Genomic DNA, 19,232 nt, shown 5'->3' with positions numbered 1-19,232 from the left:
ATATTGCTTCTTCTGCATACTTTTTCATAATGCTTAATATATATTTCTTATATGATACTTCATAGCTAGTTGTCTATGTGAAATAACATATTTTAATAAATAGCACAGTGTGAAGTTCTATTAAAAACATTTGCCTCTTCCCCAATTTTGATATATTGTTGTAGTGGGGTTTAAAGTTTCTCTCTTCCTTTATCATGGTTAAAAACTATGGTGGTGATTTATTTTCATTTATATTCGTTTGGTGAATTCAACATGAAATCAAATCTGTTCTTGTTATTAAAAATCCGTGGGGTGAAGTTCCCAGTGGTAAGGTATCACACACAGAAACATTCTCTCTCTTTCTCCCTGACAACAATGCAAATGCAGTTAATGATGCCCTCTCTGTCTTACTTTTAGGATCGAAGATTCAATGATGAAATTGACAAGCTAACTGGATACAAGACAAAATCATTACTGTGCATGCCTATCCGAAGCAGTGATGGTGAGATTATTGGTGTGGCCCAAGCGATAAATAAGATTCCTGAAGGAGCTCCATTTACTGAAGATGATGAAAAAGTAAGATTTCATGCTTTTTCTGACTAGTACTTTCCTTCTTGATCACTGATTGCTATTCTCCCTGAAAAGGACAGGAATTAGGTGAATAGCTGTTGGATTAGCCCATTCATGGATCAAAGAGCTTTTTCTCATATTACACGAAATGAATGGGAGTTCTTTGCTATTTTGTAGAATGTGGTGTAATTGAAAATAATTACTTCATCTTCTTCTTAGCTTACTTTTCATTGCAAGCACTAGTAGTATTCTTGTTATTCCCTAGTCTTTATCTTCCTTATAAATAAGCTTTTTAATTGAGGATCACAGCACTACCACACATGGCCCAGGGAAAGATAGGGGAGTTAGGATGATTACTGTGTTTCAGAAGCTCAGCATTTTCTCTTATAGTTTCATAATTACTATGAAGAATTGTTTTCTCAGTTTTTAAATAAAAATCTCAATAAAATGAATGTTTTTAATTCTTACTCCAAATTGCTAATAAAAAGAACATTATTTGTGTCCATGAAGAGCAGTTGGCCTTGGTAGAGTGATGTACTTTTTGCTCTGAAATTTTGACTTCTCTCACCAGCATTTTATTCACCAGCTCATTTTAAAGAGAGACCTTCAAAGAGCTTAAGTTGTGGCTTTGAATCTCTTACCTTCTTATTGAATAGAATCTGGTGGAATATTTATAAGATTTGTGGTAAAAGCAAATCTCAAGTTAGTTTGTTTAAGTTTGATGACTGCCATACTCTTACTTGATTATAAAAGACACTTTATAATTCAACCTTCTGGCTATGAGGTTGCTATTTGCCAGTGTTGATTACTAATGCATTAAATTAATGCAAATGTTCTGGTATAAAAGGTCAACATAAAATATGATTATAAGGAGACAAGATTTTTTAAGTGTGAAGTGAGTCCTTTATTGAGGTCATTTCTGTAGTCAAATTTGAGCAACCCAGATCCCAGAAAATGTTTATAAACTCTTAGAGCATGATAGGACCTCAGGCAAGGTCTTACCAATTCAATAATCAACTACAGTGTTCAAGGCACTTGTGTTGGGGCCATAAGAGACAAAGATAAATCCCAGATGTGCTATGCCATGCAGGAACTGCACAAGGAAGAAGGCAAGGTCAGCAGTAAGATGTTCTAGGACATGCTGTGATGGCCTAGGAGAGGGAGGATGAGTCTTACTTGAAGAATCCGAAGAGGCTTTGATCTGATCTCTGAAGAAAGTGTAGGCTTCCCTAAGACAGAGCCAGGTGAGAAGGTGAGGCTGTTTAGGAACGTATAAAATATAGTCTACCTCATTCACTATGCAAATGTTCCCATGGGATGTACAGATAGAACAAAAATTTTATTTTGTGCATTTTGTACCGAAGATGACAGAGTCCTATAATTATGTGCCTCTTATAAGGACTTAGATAGAAGGATTTGAGCTTTGTCTTTCCAAACATAACAGCCACATGCCCACATCTCCCAAACCGTTGAGTTTATACACAGATATTAGTCCTGCCTTCACTCTGTCTCCTTCATTTAAGAGGATCCCATTATATATTTAATTTTCATCTGTGATTCCATTTATGTTAGATTTGTTTTCTGGACTTTTCTCATTGGATTTATACTTACGATGTAGGGCTTCATGAGCTCTGGATGGTTTAAAGGGAAGGTATGCACAGAGCTTTGTCCCTGTCTTGAACAGCATCAATGCTTAGCTCTACTGAGTACGAGAGCTGGGACTGAGCTCCAGCTAGGCTAGAGACAAGCAGCCTGCTCTGGGTGAGCCACTTAACCTCTGACTTTGTTTCCTCTTCTGTCGACTAGACTGTCTACCATTCTACAGTATGAGAATTCAGTAATCATTAATAAAAACTTTGTAAAATATAAGAAACTAGGCAAATGTAAACATAAACTTTTTTTTAAACTATCATTTTCCCAAAGAGTTTCAAAATGTTATTCTATATTTGTCACTTATCCCCAGCCAATTTATTTCTTAGGTTTAACTTCATTTGAGTATTTCCTTGCTCAAATGTTATATTTTTTCTCCTCTGCAATTATCCCATGTACCCACAGTAACATTTTATTTTCCAAGCTCTACGATTTCCTCACCTGATTAAAAAACCCTACTTTAGTCTCACTTCTTGGAAAAAAAACCTTACCACTTAGGTCAGGTAGGTTGTGTTCTTGCAGGTGACACTGGATGGAGAATATTTTTATCTCAAATTTTGTATCTGGCTCTTTTGTGCAAGAATTCTATATATTGTAAACCAAACAAGAGTGGTGAAGAAGAAAAGCAGAAAACAAAATCTAGAAATGATTAATGGGAAAGAACAAGATCTAGAAACTTTTTTTCAAATAAGAGAAAACATTGTGGCATAATGGGTGCATACAGTCCAGATAGTGAGTCTACCTGGGTTGAAGTTCCATCTTAGCCATAGCCTGTGTAACCCTGGGCAAGTTACTTAGCTTCTCTATGCTCCCCTTTCCTCCTTTTAGGAGAGAGATAATAATAATAATAATACGTATCTCCTAAGGCTATAGGGGGTTAAATGAGAAAATACAAGGAAAGAACTTGGAAAAGCACCTAGCACTTAGTAAGTCCTCATAAAAGATTAGCTTTTACTGATACAACGTTAATACGTGTAAGATACAGGCAGGTCTCAGTTAAGAAATTACCTTTGTATAATTTAAGTCTCTAAGTTTTTTATTTATTTATTTTTTTTGCGGTACGTGGGCCTTTCACTGTTGTGGCCTCTCCTGTTGCGGAGCACAGGCCCTGGACGCGCAGGCTCAGCGGCCATGGCTCACAGGCCCAGCCGCTCCACGGCATGTGGGATCCTCTCGGACCAGGGCACGAACCCGTCCGTGTTCCCTGCATCGGCAGGCGGACTCTCAACCACTGCACCACCAGGGAAGCCCAGTCTCTAAGTTTTTATTAAACACAATCTATATGCCAGTTTCACTGTTGGAGTTTCAACAGCGAAGTGAGGGATATACTTCTTTATAAATTCACAATTCTCTTGTGTGATTGTTTATGCACATACTGTTTTACTTCATTGTACAAGATTATGCTTATACCAATTTGTATTCTACTTTTTTTTTTTTTTTTTTGCGGTACGCGGGCCTCTCACTGCCGTGGCCCCTCCCGCTGCGGAGCACAGGCTCCGGACACGCAGGCCCAGCGGCCACGGCCCACGGGCCCAGCTGCTCCGCGGCATGTGGGACCCTCCCAGACCGGGGCACGAACCCATGTCCCCTGCATCAGCAGGCGGACTCTCAACCACTGCGCCACCAGGGAGGCCCCATGTATTCTACTTTTTAAGGTAATTTCTTACATATGTGTCCACATGTGAATGTAGTCTACATTTGCCATTTTTAGAGATTATAAAGTTTTCTTCTTTTTCTATGTTGTCGAGCTTGCACAGTCATTGTCCTATTACTGGAAATTCTGGTTGTTTCCAGTTTTTCACTAACACAAATAGCCCCTGAATGAACATCTTGAACAAGTCACCTTTTTCTTTTGTGTTATTTCCTTGGGTTATATTCTAGAGAAGGAAATTACTGCGTCAAAGGGCAAGAAAAGTTTTATAGCTCTTATTCCAAGTTATCAGATAGCTTTTGGAAATACCGAACCCATTTACAACAGTAGCAACATACATATACCACTCTTCACAGAGCCCTGCCAGATTTGTTCAATTCACATTTAAAAACTCAAATTACTTTGCCTTAGTCTGCTAGGCAGGCTTCAGAGAACCTCCTTCCGCATTTACCAGTATAAACTCCAGCAACAGAAGTTTCAGTGTTGCCTGCAAGTAAGGAAACACGGGAGGGAAATGGAAGCACAGTGTTTAGGGTTAGGTGAGGGGCACCAGATCAGAGAGCCTTTGGGGCAGGTTCAAGTCTTTGCCTGCTACATGTTAGCTCAGTGACCTTGAGCAAGTTGCCCCATCCCTGTTAGCCTCAGGACCTCCTAGCGTTGTGAGGAGTAAAATAGAGCACAGATGTAAAGTGCTTAGGGTAGCACTTATTATCAATAAATGAGCTCCATGAAATCTCACCATCTACTTCAAACCCAAAAGAAAATAATTTGAACCGTATTTGTTATTTTACTTTATACATACAACTGCTATGTCATCGTCCATATGGATAGTGGTAAATTTATTGCACATTTAGCATAATGTGATTTGTATGTCCTGATATCTTAAAATGTCAACTTCTGGAGATTATCAGCTGCGTTATGTTTGGTGTAATTCCAAACCATTTTGCAATATTAGAATCAGTAAATTATTTGCCTGAGATAAATTAAAAATTAAATGTGGTGCATTCATTTCTAGTCTATTTACATCCCTAACATAATTGTCCATAGAATCATGTTGTGTTTTTTGAAAATTCGATACATACCTAAGTTTCAGTGACTGTGCTGTATCATGTAATAGTTGATGGCAGCTCTGAGAAAGGTCATTAAGTCCATTTCCCACCAACCCTGCCCTCATCCAATGCAGGAATCCACCTGACAGATGATCATCCAGGCTCTACCTAGAAACTTCCCTTTCAGTGACTTTAAAATCATCATGCTCGGGGCTGGGCTTCAAGATGGCGGAGGAGTAAGACATGGAAATCACCTTCCTTCCCACAAATACATCAGAAATACATCTACATGTGGAACAGCTCCTACAGAACACCTACTGAATGCTGGCAGAAGACCTCAGACTTCCCAAAAGGCAATAAACTCCTGACGTACCTGGGTAGGGCAAAAGAAAAAAACAAAAAACAAGGACAAAAGAATAGGGACGCGACCTGCACCTTTGGGAGGGAGCTGTGAAGGAGGAAAAGTTTCCACACACTAGGAAGTCCCTTCACTGGTGGAGACGAGGGGTGGCCGTGGGGGAAGCTTCGGAGCCACAGAGGAGAGCACAGCAACAGGGGTGCAGAGGGCAAAGGGGAGAGATTCCCGCACAGAGGATCAGTGCTGACCGGCACTCACCAGCCTGAGAGGCTTGTCTACTCACCCACCTGGGCGGGTGGGGGCTGGGAGCTGAGGCTTGGGCTTCGGAGCTCGGATCCCAGGGAGAGGACTGGGGTTGGCTGCAAGAACACAGCCTGAAGCGTGCTAGTGCTCTACATCTAGCTGGGAGGGAGTCCGGGAAAAAGTCTGGACCTGCTGGAGAGGCAAGAGACCATTGTTTCAGGGTGTGCGAGGAGAGGGGATTCAGAGCACCTCCTAAATGAGCTCCAGAGATGGGCGCAAGCCGCAGCTACCAGCATGGACACCAGAGACGGGCATGAAATGCTAAGGCTGCTGCTGCAGCCACCAAGAAGCCTGTGTGCAAGCACAGGTCACTATCCACACCTCCCCTCCCAGGAGCCTGTGCAGCCCGCCACTGCCAGGGTCCCATGATCCAGGGACAACATCCCCGGGAGAACACACGGTGCAACTCAGGCTGTTGCAACATCACGCCAGCCTCTGCTGCCACAGGCTGGCTCCGCATTCCGTACCCCTCCCCCGCCAGGCCTGAGTGAGCCACAGCCCACTAATCAGCCGCTCCTTTAAACCCGTCCTGTCTGGGCGAAGAACAGATGCCAGAGGGCAACCTACACAAAGAGATGGGGCCAAATCCAAAGCTGAACCCCAGGAGCTCTGTGAACAAAGATGGCAAAGGGAAATTTCTCCCAGCAGCCTCAGGAGCAGCAGATTAAATCTCCACAATCAACCTGATGTACCCTGCATCTGTGGAATACCTGAATAGACAACGAATCATCCCAAAACTGAGGTGGTGGACTTTGGGAGCAACTATAGACTTGGGGTTTGCTTTCTGCATCTAATTTGTTTCTAGTTTTATGTTTATCTTAATTTAGTATTCAGAGCTTATTATCATTGGTAGATTTGTTTATTGATTTGGTTGCTCTCTTTTTTGTTTTTATAAATATATATATATATTTTTCCTTTTTCTCATTCTGTGAGTGTGTATCTATATGCTTCTTTGTGTGATTTTTGTCTGTATAGGTTTGCTTTTACCATTGGTCCTACTGTTCTGTCTGTCCATTTCTTTTTTTAGTATAGTTTTTAGCGCTTGTTATGATTGGTGGATTTCTTTTGTGGTTTGGTTTCTGTGTTCTTTCTTTGTTTTTACTTTTTAAAGTTTTTAATAATATATATATTTTTTATTTTAATAACTTTATTTTATTTTTATTTATTTATTTTTTATTTTTTACTTTCTTTCTTTTCTCCCTTTTATTCTGAGCTGTGTGGCTGACAAGGTCTTGGTACTCTGGCCAGGTGTCAGGCCTGAGCCTCTGAGGTGGGAGAGCTGAGTTCAGGACATTGGTCCACCAGAGACCTCCTGCCCCGTGTAATATCAGAGGGCCAAACTTCACCCAGAGATCTCCATCCTAATGCTAAGACCCAGCTCCACTCAATGACCAGCAAGCTGCAGTGCTGGACACCCTATGCCAAACAAGTAGCAAGACAGGAACACAACCCCACCCATTAACAGAGAGGCTGCCTAAAACCATAATAAGTTCACAGACACCCCAGAACACACCACTGGACATGGTCCTGCCCACCAAAAAGACAAGATCCAGCCTCATCCACCAGAACACAGGCACCAGTCCCCTGCACCAGGAAGCCTACACAACCCACTGAAACAACCTTACCCACTGGGGGCAGACACCAAAAAGAAAAAGAACTACGAACCTGCAGCCTGAGAAAAGGAGACCCCAAACACAGTAAATTAAGCAAAATGAGAAGACAGAGAAATACACAGCAGTTGAAAGAGAAAGGTAAAAACCCACCAGACCAAACAAATGAAGAGGAAATGGGAAGTCTACCTGAAAAAGATTTCAGAGTAATGATAGTAGAGATGATCCAAAATCTTGGAAATGGAATGGAAAAAATACAAGAAACGTTTAACAAGGACCTAGAAGAACTAAAGAGCAAACAAACAATGATGAACAACACAATAAATGAAATTAAAAATTCTCTAGAAGGAATAAGTAGCAGAATAACTGAGTCAGAAGAACGGATAAGTAACCTGGAAGATGAAAGAGTGGAAATAACTACTGCAGAGCAGAATAAAGAAAAACGAATGAAAAGAATTGGGACAGTCTCAGAGAACTCTGGGACAACATTAAATGGACCAACATTCAAATTATAGGGGTCCCAGAATAAGAGAAAAAGAAAGGGACTGAAAAAATATTTGAAGACACTATAGTTGAAAACTTCCCTAATATGGGAAAGGAAATGGTCAAGTCCAGGAAGCGCAGAGAGTCCCATACAGGATAAATCCAACAAGAAACATGCCAAGACACATATAAATCAAACTATCAAAAGTTAAATACAAAGACAAAATATTAAAAGTGGCAAGGGAAAAGGAACAAAAAACATAGAAGGGAATCCCCATAAGGTTAACAGCTGATCTTTCAGCAGAAACTCTGCAAGCCAGAAGGGAGTGGCAGAACATATTGAGAGTGATGAAAGGGAAAAACCTACAACCAAGAGTAGTCTACCCAGCAAGGATTTCATTCAGATTCGATGGAGAAATTAAAACCTTTCCAGATAAGCAAAAGCTAAGAGAATTCAGCACCACCAAACCAGCTTTACAGCAAATGCTAAAGGAACTTCTGTAGGCAGGAAACACAAGAGAAAGAAAAGACCTGCAATAACAAACCCCAAACAATTAAGAAAATGGTAACAGGAACATACATATTGATAATTACCTTAAATGTAAATGGATTAGATGCTCCAACCGAAAGACAGAGACTGGCTGAATGGGTACAAAAACAAGACCCGTATATATGCTGTCTACAAGAGACCCACTTCAGACCTAGGGACACATACAGACTGAAAGTAATGGTATGGAAAAAGATATTCCATGCAAATGGAAATCAAAAGAAAGCTTGAGTAGCAATTCTCATATCAGACAAAATAGACTTTAATAAAGACTATTACAAGAGACAAAGAAGGACGCTACATAATGATCAAGGGATCAATCCAAGAAGAAGATATAACAATTGTAAATATTTATGCACCCAACATAGGATCACTCAAAACATAAGGCAAATGCTAACAGCCATAAAAGGGGAAATCGACAGTAACACAATCATAGTAGGGGAGATTAATACCCCACTTTCACCAAAGGACAGATCTTGAAAACTGAAAATAAATAAGAAAACACAAGCTTTAAATGATACATTAAACAACATGGACTTAATTAATATTTACAGGACATTCCATCCAAAAACAACAGAATACACTTTCTTCTCAAGGGTTCATGGAACATTCTACAGGATAGATCATATCTTGGGCCACAAATCAACCCTTGGTAAATTTAAGAAAATTGAAATCGTATCAAGTATCTTTTCTGACCACAGTTATATGAGACTAGATATCAATTACAGGAAAAAAAACTGCAACAAATACAAACACATGGAGGCTAAAGAATACACTACTAAATAACCAAAAGATCACTGAAGAAATCCAAGAGGAAATAAAAAAATACCAAGAAATAAATAACGATGGAAACATGACGACCCAGAACCTATAGGATGTAGCAGAAGCAGTTCTAAGAGGGAAGTTGATAACAATACAATCCTACCTCAAGAAAGGAGAAACATCTCAAGTAAACAACCTAACCTTTCACCTAAAGCAATTAGAGAAAGAAGAACAAAACCCCCCCAAAGTTAGCAAAAGGAAAGAAATCATAAAGATGAGATCAGAAATAAATGAAAAAGAAATGAAGGAAATGATAGCAGCGGTCAAAAACTAAAAGCTGGTTCTTTCAGAAGATAAACAAAATTGATAAACCTTTAGCCAGACTGATCAAGAAAAAAAGGGAGAAGACTCAAATCAATAGAAATAGAAATGAAAAAGGAGGTAACAAGTGACACTGCAGAAATACAAAGGATCATGAGAGATTACTACAAGCAGCTATATGCCAAAAAAATGAACAACCTGGAAGAAATGGACACATTCCTTGAAAAGCACAACCTTCCAAGACTGAACCAGGAAGAAATAGAAAATATAAACAAAACAGACCAATCACAAGCACTGAAATTGAGATTGGAATTAAAAATCTTCCAACAAACAGAAGCCCAGGACCAGATGGCTTCACAGGTAAATTCTATCAAACATTTGGAGAAGAGCTAACACCTATCCTTCTCAAACTCTTCCAAAATGTAGCAGAGGGAGGAACACTCCCAAGCTCATTCTACGAGGCCACCATCACCCTGATCCCAAAACCAAAGATGTCACAAAGAAAGAAAACTACAGGCCAATATCACTGATGAACATAGATGCAAAAATGCTCAACAAAATACCAGCAAACAGAATCCAGCAGCACATTAAAAGGATCATACACCATGATCAGGTGGGGTCATCCCACGAATGCAGGTATTCTTCAATATATGCAAATCAATCAATGGGATACACTATTTTAACAAATTGAAGGAGAAAAACCATATGATCATCTCAATAGATGCAGAAAAACTTTTGACAAAATTCAACACCCATTTATGATCAAAACCCTCCAGAGTAGGCATAGAGGGAACCTCAACATAATAAAGGCCATATATGACAAACCCACAGCCAACATCATTCTCAATGGTGAAAAAACTGAAAATATTTTCACTAAGATCAGGAACAAGACAAGGTTGTCCACTATCCCCACTATTATTCAACATAGTTTTGGAAGTTTTAGCCACAGCAATCAGAGAAGAAAAAGAAATAAAAGGAATCAAATTTGAAAGTGAAGAATAAAAGTTATCCAAATCAGAAAAGAAGAATCTAAATCGGAAAAGAAGAAGTAAAGCTGTCACTGTTTGTAGATGACATGACACTATACATAGAGAATCCTATAGATGCTACCAGAAAACTACTAGAGCTAATCAACGAATTTGGTAAAGTAGCAGGATACAAAATTAATGCACAGAAATCTCTTGCATTCCTATACCCTAATGATGAAAAATCTGAAAGAGAAATTAAGGAAACACTCCCATTTACCACTGCAACAAAAAGAATAAAATACCTAGGAATAAGCCTACCTAAGGAGACAAAAGACCTGTATGCAGAAAACTATAAGACATTGATGAAAGAAATTAAAGATGATCCAAACAGATGGAGAGATATACCATGTTCTTGGATTGGAAGAATCAACATTGTGAAAATGACTCTACTACCCAAAGCAATGTGCAGATTCAATGCAATCCGTATTAAGCTATCAATGGCATTTTTCACAGGACTAGAACAAAAAATTTCACAATTTGTATGGAAACACGAAAGACCCCGAATAGCCAAAGGAATCTTGAGAAAGAAAAACAGAGCTGGAACAATCAGTCTCCCTGACTTCCAACTCTACTACTGGAGCAATCAGCCTCCCTGACTTCCAACTCTACTACAAAGCTACAGTAATCAAGACAGTATGGTACTGGCACAAAAACAGAAATATAGATCAGTGGAACAGGAGAGAAAGCCCAGAGGTAAACCCACACACTTATGGTCACCTTATCTTTGATAAAGGAGGCAAGAATATACAGTGGAGGGAAGACAGCCTCTTCAATAAGTGGTGCTGGGAAAACTGGACAGGTACATGTAAAAGAATGAAATTAGAACACTCCCTAATACCATACACACAAATAAACTCAAAATGGATTAAAGACCTAAATGTAAGGCCAGACAGTATAAAACTGTTAGAGGAAAACATAAGCAGAACACTCTATGACATAAATCACAGCAAGATCCTTTTTGACCCACCTCCTAGACAAATGGAAATAAAAGCAAAAATAGACAAATGGGATCTAATGAAACTTAAAAGCTTTTGCACAGCAAAGGAAACCATAAACAAGATGAAAGACAGCCCTCAGAATGGGAGAAAATATTTGCAAATGAAGCAACTGACAAAGGATTAATTTCCAAAATTTACAAGTAGCTCATGCAACTGAATATTAAAAAAACAAACAACCCAATCCAAAAATGGGCAGAAGACCTAAATAGACATTTCTCCAGAGAAAATATATAGATTGCCAACAAATACATGAAAGAATGCTCAACATCACTAATGATTGGAGAAATGCAAGTCAAAACTACAATGAGGTGTCACCTCACACCAGTCAGAATGGCCATCATCAAAAAATCTACAGACAATAAATGTTGGAGAGGGTGTGGAGAAAAGGGAACACTCTTGCACTGTTGGTGTGAATGTAAATTGATATAGCCACTATGGAGAACAGTATGGAGGTTCCTTAAAAAACTAAAAATAGAACTACCATATGACCCAGCAATCCCAGTACTGGGCATATACCCTGAGAGAAGCATAATTCAAAAAGGGTCCTGTACCACAATGTTCATTGCAGCTCTATTTACAATAGCCAGGACATGGAAGCAACCTAAATATCCATCGACAGATGAATGGATAAAGAAGATGTGGCACATATATACAATGGAATATTACTCAGCCCTCAAAAGAAACTAAGTTGAGTTATTTATAGTGAGGTTGATGGACCCAGATTCTGTCATACAGAGTGAAGTAAGTCCGAAAGAGAAAAAACAAATACCGTATGTTAACACATATATTTGGAATCTAAAAAAAAAAATGGTTGTGTAGAATGTAGGAGCAGGACAGGAATAAAGACGCAGACGTAGAGAATGGACCTGAGGATACTGAGAGGGCGGAGGGGAATCTGAGACGAAGTGAGAGAGTGGCATGTACCTATATACACTACCAAATGTAAAACAGATAGCTAGCGTGAAGCAGCTGCATAGCACAGGGAGATGTGCTCGGTGCTTTGTGACCACATAGAGGGGTGGGATAGGGAATGTGGGAGGGAGCCGCAAGAGGGAGGTGATATGGCGATATATGTATATGCATAGCTGATTCACTTTGTTATAAAGCAGAAACTAACACAGCAATGTGAAACAGGTATACTCCAATAAAGATGTTTAAAAAAATCATCATGCTCTTTAAAGTTTTTGCAGAATTAGCAAGAATTTTATCGGTAGTGGTTAGAGTTTTGTGTGAAATATAGTCTGCCATATGCACGTATTAATAATTTAAGTTACATACTGACAAGTTACTAGTTTGGTAGTTCACATTGTAACTGCACCCAAAAGCAGATCATACAGAAGAGGCGGTCAGAATTTCCTGGTTTACCTCATGTGTTTCCAGTAAATGTTCCTATTTTTCCGTGATATGTATAAGCTAGCTGATTTCGGTCGTATGACTAGATTCCTTGCATTCAGTTAATTTATTGCTTCATTTTCCTGAGTGAGTAAAAGGAAGCGTTATTTTTCAGAATAAAGTAATGAGACCTCGATAGGAGCAAACATTTGAGTTCTGTCAAGTTGTATGTGCACAGCAGAGGAAACCTGGGATATGGAAATAAGCATGGGCTCTTATCTGACCTTCCTAGATTGTCTATACCTGGGCCTCAAAGGAGCTATTTCTTATTGCATTGTTGCATGAAGACTATGTCTATTGCGGTTACTTTCCAACAGCCGACATATAAGAAGTTGTGGCTTGAAGTTCTTCTTTGGCTAATCTGTATAGAGTCTCTTTAGCCTGTGATCACCTCTCTCCAGCTCATAATTTGGAGTGTTCAGCTACCCTGCTATTCTTCTTCGTGCCAACATGTTCAGACACCCTGCAGAGCTGGGATGCAGCCAGCTGAGCTTGGCTGCCACAGGACTGGCCACATTCCAAGAACTTGTTATGGTTGATGCTGCCCTGCCAGTTGGTGTTGAGGATGGTGCACGAATGATGCTAGTGAGTCTTGCAAAAGCTGGAGTTTTGCTATTTGCAGCAGGCCTGAGACTCACAGCCAGATAAGGGAAGGATTTCATAAGCTCTTGGTCTTACAGTTTTAAACTGTTCCTGATTTTGTGAAGGCCAATGTGTAGGATCCTGGTGAGATGTCACGGGTGCAAAAGCTATTAAATTTCACATTAGTGGGGCAGGAGTATGTTGAATACTTCACGCTGATAGGGGTAACAAATTGGTGGTCCCAGAAGATTGAATGCAGCTCAGAGATGTATGACTTGCATGGTATTGGACTGGCATAGGATTGAATTTGGTTTTTTTTTGGAAAGCCTTTAGACGTGCCTACAAGCTCCAGTTCTGCCATAATAGCCAATCCCCAAGTTACTAGTCAATTTAATAAAATCAGCTTAAGCAAAGATGGGCAGGTTTTTTCTGTCGTCTTATGAAGAGTTAGATTCTATATGAAGGTACTTTTCAAAAGTGCTTTTCAAATTGTTATTTTTCAAAAATCTTATTATATGTGTGGCTAGTGGTCCCATAACTCTGTTATGTGGTTTGTATTAATACTGCATTGTCTTTTGGATACCCAAATGTTAAACGAGCAGTGAGTTAACTAATTGTAAGAAGTGGCCTTTTCCCCTCTTTCCTGTCTATATTCCAATTAAGTTAGATTTTCGAAACTGTTGCAATAAAATTAGAATAAAAAATCAGTGTTTGGCAAAAGGTTTTAGAAGTCCTGGCAGATGGCTCATGATTTCAAGTTATATTCAATTAATAAGATTTCAGTCCTGAAAAAATTTGGATTGAATTTCATAACTTGTTCATTGCAATATCTTATCTACATTTAAACTGTCTAGTCAGTGCACTATTTGCCTTTTAACATCTATTACCCAGGTCGTGTGTAATCACTGAAGCTACAAGAGCTTCAAGACCTATTTCATGTTGTGTGTTCACTGGACTACGTCTGACTGAGAATTTCAGAAAGAAACAATATTTACAAGAAAACTGTTACCAACACAGTATCTGTCAGAACTCAGGTTCAACTTCAGGGAATTTTTTTCTATTGGAGAAGTACTGTCTCTGACTTTTAGCTCTATTCTCTGCCTCTTCCTTAAGCAGGGTCGAAATTTGGGGAAAGAGTATGAGTCTGCCTGCCAGGGTCAGCTTAAGGGTTAACACTCAACAAAAACTGGGGACTTCTCTGGTGGCGCAGTGGTTGGGAATCTGCCTGCCAGTGCAGGGGACACGGGTTCGAGCCCTGGTCCGGGAAGATCCCATATGTCATGGAGCAGCTAAGCCTGTGTGCCACAACTACTGAACCTGTGCTCTAGAGCCTGCAAGTCACAACTACTGAGCCCGCGTGCCACAACTACTGAAGCCTGTGTGCTTAGAGCCCGTGCTCTGCAACAAGAGAAGCCACTGCAACGAGAAGCCCGCGCACCGCAACGAAGAGTAGCCCCCGCTCACCACAGAGAAAAAGCCCTCATGCAGCAATGAAGACCCAAAGCAGCCAAAAATAAATAACTAAATGAATAATTTTTTAAAACAAACAAACAAACAAAAGCTGGTCATTCTGCCCCTGATTTGGTCATGTCCTTCCTACTCCTGTACCTTTACTCATACTCTTATCTGATTGCACAAAATTCTCCTCTTCTTCACCCTCTTTCAAGGTTTAAGTCAAATCCTGTCATCTTAAGTAGGTACTATTCCAAAATCGATTATTACTTGTCCTTAATAGTGGTTCCTAATGTTTTATAGTTTAGCTTTTTTTTTCAGATGTCCCCAGGGATTGCAGTTGGATTTTGACTAACCATTCATTGAGAAAATATATAATGACCAAATATTCAGGAACTAAAAATATCAATAATACAACAGTTGGCAAAATGAAAGGCAATACGTACATAGTATATTTTGTATTTCAGATGCAAATAATGCTTGGTATGCATGCAGATTTACAGGCTCCTTGCAAAAATTCCAGTGTCTTCAGATGGCTGATATGCTGGGTTTTGTCATTTCCTGCTTTTTGAGCTTCTCTTTTTATGTTTCTAAGATTTACCAAGGAAATGATAAGTGCTTGTCCTTCTTTCTGTCTCTTTCCATATCCTTTGCAGAACCTTGTAAGGTAGTTTGCATTTATCAGGGACATGAAACAGCAGGACACAAATAAATGAACTAAAGTTATAGGGCTGTAACTGTTACAGTGCAGAGTCAGGAGGAGTTGGAGTGATCATTGATCTGAATATCATTTTTAATGGCCAAATAATGTTTCACTGTGGAAGAACAATCCACTCATTCACTACTTATTGAGTTCTACTTAAGAGACACTACTATTTTTGAGGCACTGTTCCAAGTACCAGGGTTAAACTGCTCAATAAGAGATAACAGTTCCTGCCTTCTTAGAGTTTACATTCTTGTGGTAATAAAGAAAGTAAATATATAAGTATATAACATAACTTCAAGTAGTGATTATAAATATAATTCTTATAATTTAGATAATTCAACCATTTTTTTGCAGCTTTTATTCATATGAGTGTGTTAATTAAGTTAGGTAATAAGGCTCACAGTAAAGTAGGATATTTCAGTAGGGAGCAAGATTTGATCCAAATCTCTTTCTCAAATAACCATGATAAACTATGATGGACTCTTCAACTGAATCTCTTTTTCCTCTAAACTTCAGGTGTTCACATAAGTTGTGTGTGTCCCTCTAGGCTGCCATAAGCACTAAACTTGAACTACAAGAAAGTGCTGTCTTTTTATTATGTTCACCTCAAGTATTTTTGTGCTGCATCTTCTCATGAGTATCGAGCTGTAAGCACAATCTCAATTTACCATCACCTCAACTGGAGAAGTTAAGAAGACTTGATGATCTTAACTTGACACAGCCAGGCTGCAGACATACAGTGCTAGACAGACAGGACGCTGGGGCATCTGGGAGGAAAAGGTGGTGGGGCTGAGAGGAGTTCCATGCATTCTGATTTTCAGAGACCAGTAAATCCATGGCTTTTAATAGTTGGCAGAACATGAAATAGTCTTGTAGTCAAGTCACTTCTAAAAGTGCAGAATGATAAAAAACTGTCTCCTAACCTCTACCTCTGATTTATACAGGGCTTGGACAAGGTAGAGTGATCTGCAGTCACAGATTAGAAATAAATAAGCACTTGTTGGCAGGAAGAATGATTATTAAAGAACTAGAACAGGGTGTTGTGGATTCTTGTTTACTGGAGATTTCAAATTAAGATAGATAATTGTCTTCTTTGAGTAACTAGTTTAGGGTTGTCATCTGAATAAAAGAGCAAGCTTGCTTCTTTTCACCTTAGAACGCTGAAATACTTGAATTGGAATTTTGAAAACTTAAGTCAGATTCTTCTTTGATTAAAAGTGGAATTTAATAGAATTCCAAGTGGCTATCTTTGAACTCGGCATATCTGTCTTTCTTGGTTTATTTTCCTTTCCTTATGTGATAACATTATTCCCTAATTGTAAAAGTAATACAAGATTATAGTGTATTTTTAAAGTAGAAAAAGGAAAACATAAAATACCTATAATCCTAATTTACAAAGAGAATATTGTTAATATTCTTGATGTATTTCCTTATATTTATTTTTACTTATAAACAAAGGTACATTTCCAGATTTGCATCATGTAGTATACATAGTATTTTATCATGCTTTAAACAATTCTTCAGAGCTGTGGCCAATGATGCAATCAAGCGTGCTTACCTGTTTATGGGCTTATGTAAGGAGACCACCCTTGAAAGCCCTATAAGAGGGGGTCTTGGTGAACAGCTGGGTTGAATATGTGGAGGTACTGGGAGGTTTGCATCCTGGAAAGAGCGTGGAAGCTTCACACACCTTGCCCTGTGCATCTCTGTGGTTTGGCTGACTGGGTTCCTGGGTTGTACCCTTGATAATAAACCAGTAGTCCGGACCTGTGGAATCCAAGTGGGCTGCCAAGAGGAATCCAGAAAAGCCAAAGAGCCTGAGCGTGTCAGACCTTCCTGTAGCCACACACACGTCAAACCCCAAGGAAGTGAGTGAGGATCAGTGGGAAGAAGATGGGAAGAAGATCCAACCAGCTCCTTACACTTTACAAATTAAAAACAATCCAATAGTCATATGCAGTGGGCTAAGCTGAGGTGCTGGCACAGCCATTTCACACTAGGAACTCTCATCTGAAGTGCCTGGTGCAGGTACCTGTGGAGGTACCATCTCTACATGTGGTACCCTACGAGCAAGTGAAACTAGACTAAGCACAAAGGACGAATAAAGTCTGGTTTCTGCTTTGGATACACTCAGATGACCACTGTCTGCCAGCTCGCTGACAACCCACAGAAGGGTCTTGGTGCTCCTGCTGTTGTCAGGCCTGAGCCTTTGAGGTGGGAAGCCGAGTTCAGGACATGGGGCCACCAGAGACCTCCTGGCCCCATGTAATATCAATTGGTGAGAGCTCTCCCAGAAACCTCTGTCTCAACGCTAAGACACAGCTCCACTCAAAGATCAGCAAGATCCAGTGCTGGACACCCCATGCCAAACAACTAACAAGACAGGAACACAACCGCACCCATTAGCAGAGAGGCTGCCTAAAATCCTAATAAGCTCACAGACACCCCAAAACACACCACCGGATGCAGTCCTGCCCACCAGAAAGACAAGGTCCAGCCCCACCCACCAGAACACAGGCACCAATCCCCTCCACCAGGAATCCTACACAACCCACTGAACCAACCTTACCCACTGGGGGCAGACACCAAAAACAACAGGAACTATAAACTTGCAGCCTGCGAAAAGGAGACCCCAAACAGTAAGTTAAGCAAAATGAGAAGAGAGAAATATGCAGTAGATGAAGTAAAAACCCACCAGACCAAACAAATGAAGAGGAAATAGGCAGTCTATCTGAAAAAGAATTCAGAGCAAGGATAGTAAAGATGATACAAAATCTTGGAAATAGAATAGAGAAAATACAAGAAACGTTTAACAGGGACCTAGAAGAACTAAAGAGGAAGCAAACAATGATGAACAACACAATAAATGAAGTTAAAAATTCTCTAGAAGGAATCAGTAGCAGAATAACTGAGGCAGAAGAACGGATAAGTGACCTGGAAGATAAAATAGTGGAAATAACTACTGCAGAGCAGAATAAAGAAAAATGAATGAAAAGAATTCAGGACAGTCTCAGAGACCTCTGGGGCAATGTTAAACAAACCAACATTCGAATTATAGGGGTCCCAGAAGAAGAAGAGAAAAAGAAGGGGACTGAAAAAATATTTGAAGAGATTATAGTTGAAAAATTCCCTAATATGGGAAAGGAAATAGTCAAGTCCAGGAAGTGCAGAGAGTCCCATATAGGAAAAATCCAAGGAGAAACACGCCAAGACACATATTAATCAAACTATCAAAAATTAAATACAAAGAAAAAATATTAAAAGCAGCAAGGGAAAAGCAACAAATAACATACAAGGGAATCCCCATAAGGTTAACAGCAGATCTTTCAGCAGAAACACTGGAAGCCAGAGGGAGTGGCAGGACATACTGAAAGTGATGAAAAGGAAAAACCTACAACCAAGATTGCTCTACCCAGCAAGGATCTCATTCAGATTTGATGGAGAAATTAAAACCTTTCCAGACAAGCAAAAGCTAAGAGAATTCAGCACCACCAAACCAGGTTTACAACAAATGCTAAAGGAACTTCTCTAGACAGGATACACAAGAGAAGGATAAGACCTACAATAACAAACCCCAAACAAATAGGAAAATGGTAATAGGAACATACATATTGATAATTACCTTAAATGTAAATGGATTAAATGCTCCAACCAAAAGACACAGACTGGCTTAATGGATACAAAAACAAGACCTGTATATATGCTGTCTACAAGAGACCCACTTCAGAACTAGGGACACATTCAGAATGAAAGTGAGGAGATGGAAAAAGATATTCCATGCAAATGAAAAT

The 19,232-nt window shown here is 39.5% G+C and overlaps 1 protein-coding gene across 1 annotated transcript in view; it reads left to right on the top strand.

Annotated features, from left to right (window-relative positions):
• PDE11A (phosphodiesterase 11A) overlaps nucleotides 1-19,232 on the top strand; it is a gene marked incomplete at its 3' end in the record, with an annotated part of 451,285 nt that overhangs the window by 51,499 nt on the left and 380,554 nt on the right. The window contains exon 2 of the mRNA XM_079710707.1: nucleotides 397-555. Within this exon, the coding sequence (XP_079566833.1) occupies nucleotides 397-555 (159 nt within the window). The remainder of the gene's footprint in view (nucleotides 1-396; nucleotides 556-19,232) is intronic.

This window comes from Hyperoodon ampullatus, assembly GCF_949752795.1.
Source record: "Hyperoodon ampullatus genome assembly, chromosome: 8".
NCBI classification, from domain to species: Eukaryota; Metazoa; Chordata; class Mammalia; order Artiodactyla; family Ziphiidae; genus Hyperoodon; species Hyperoodon ampullatus.
Note: the sequence above shows the minus strand (reverse complement) of the source record. Positions and strands in the feature narration are given on the sequence as shown.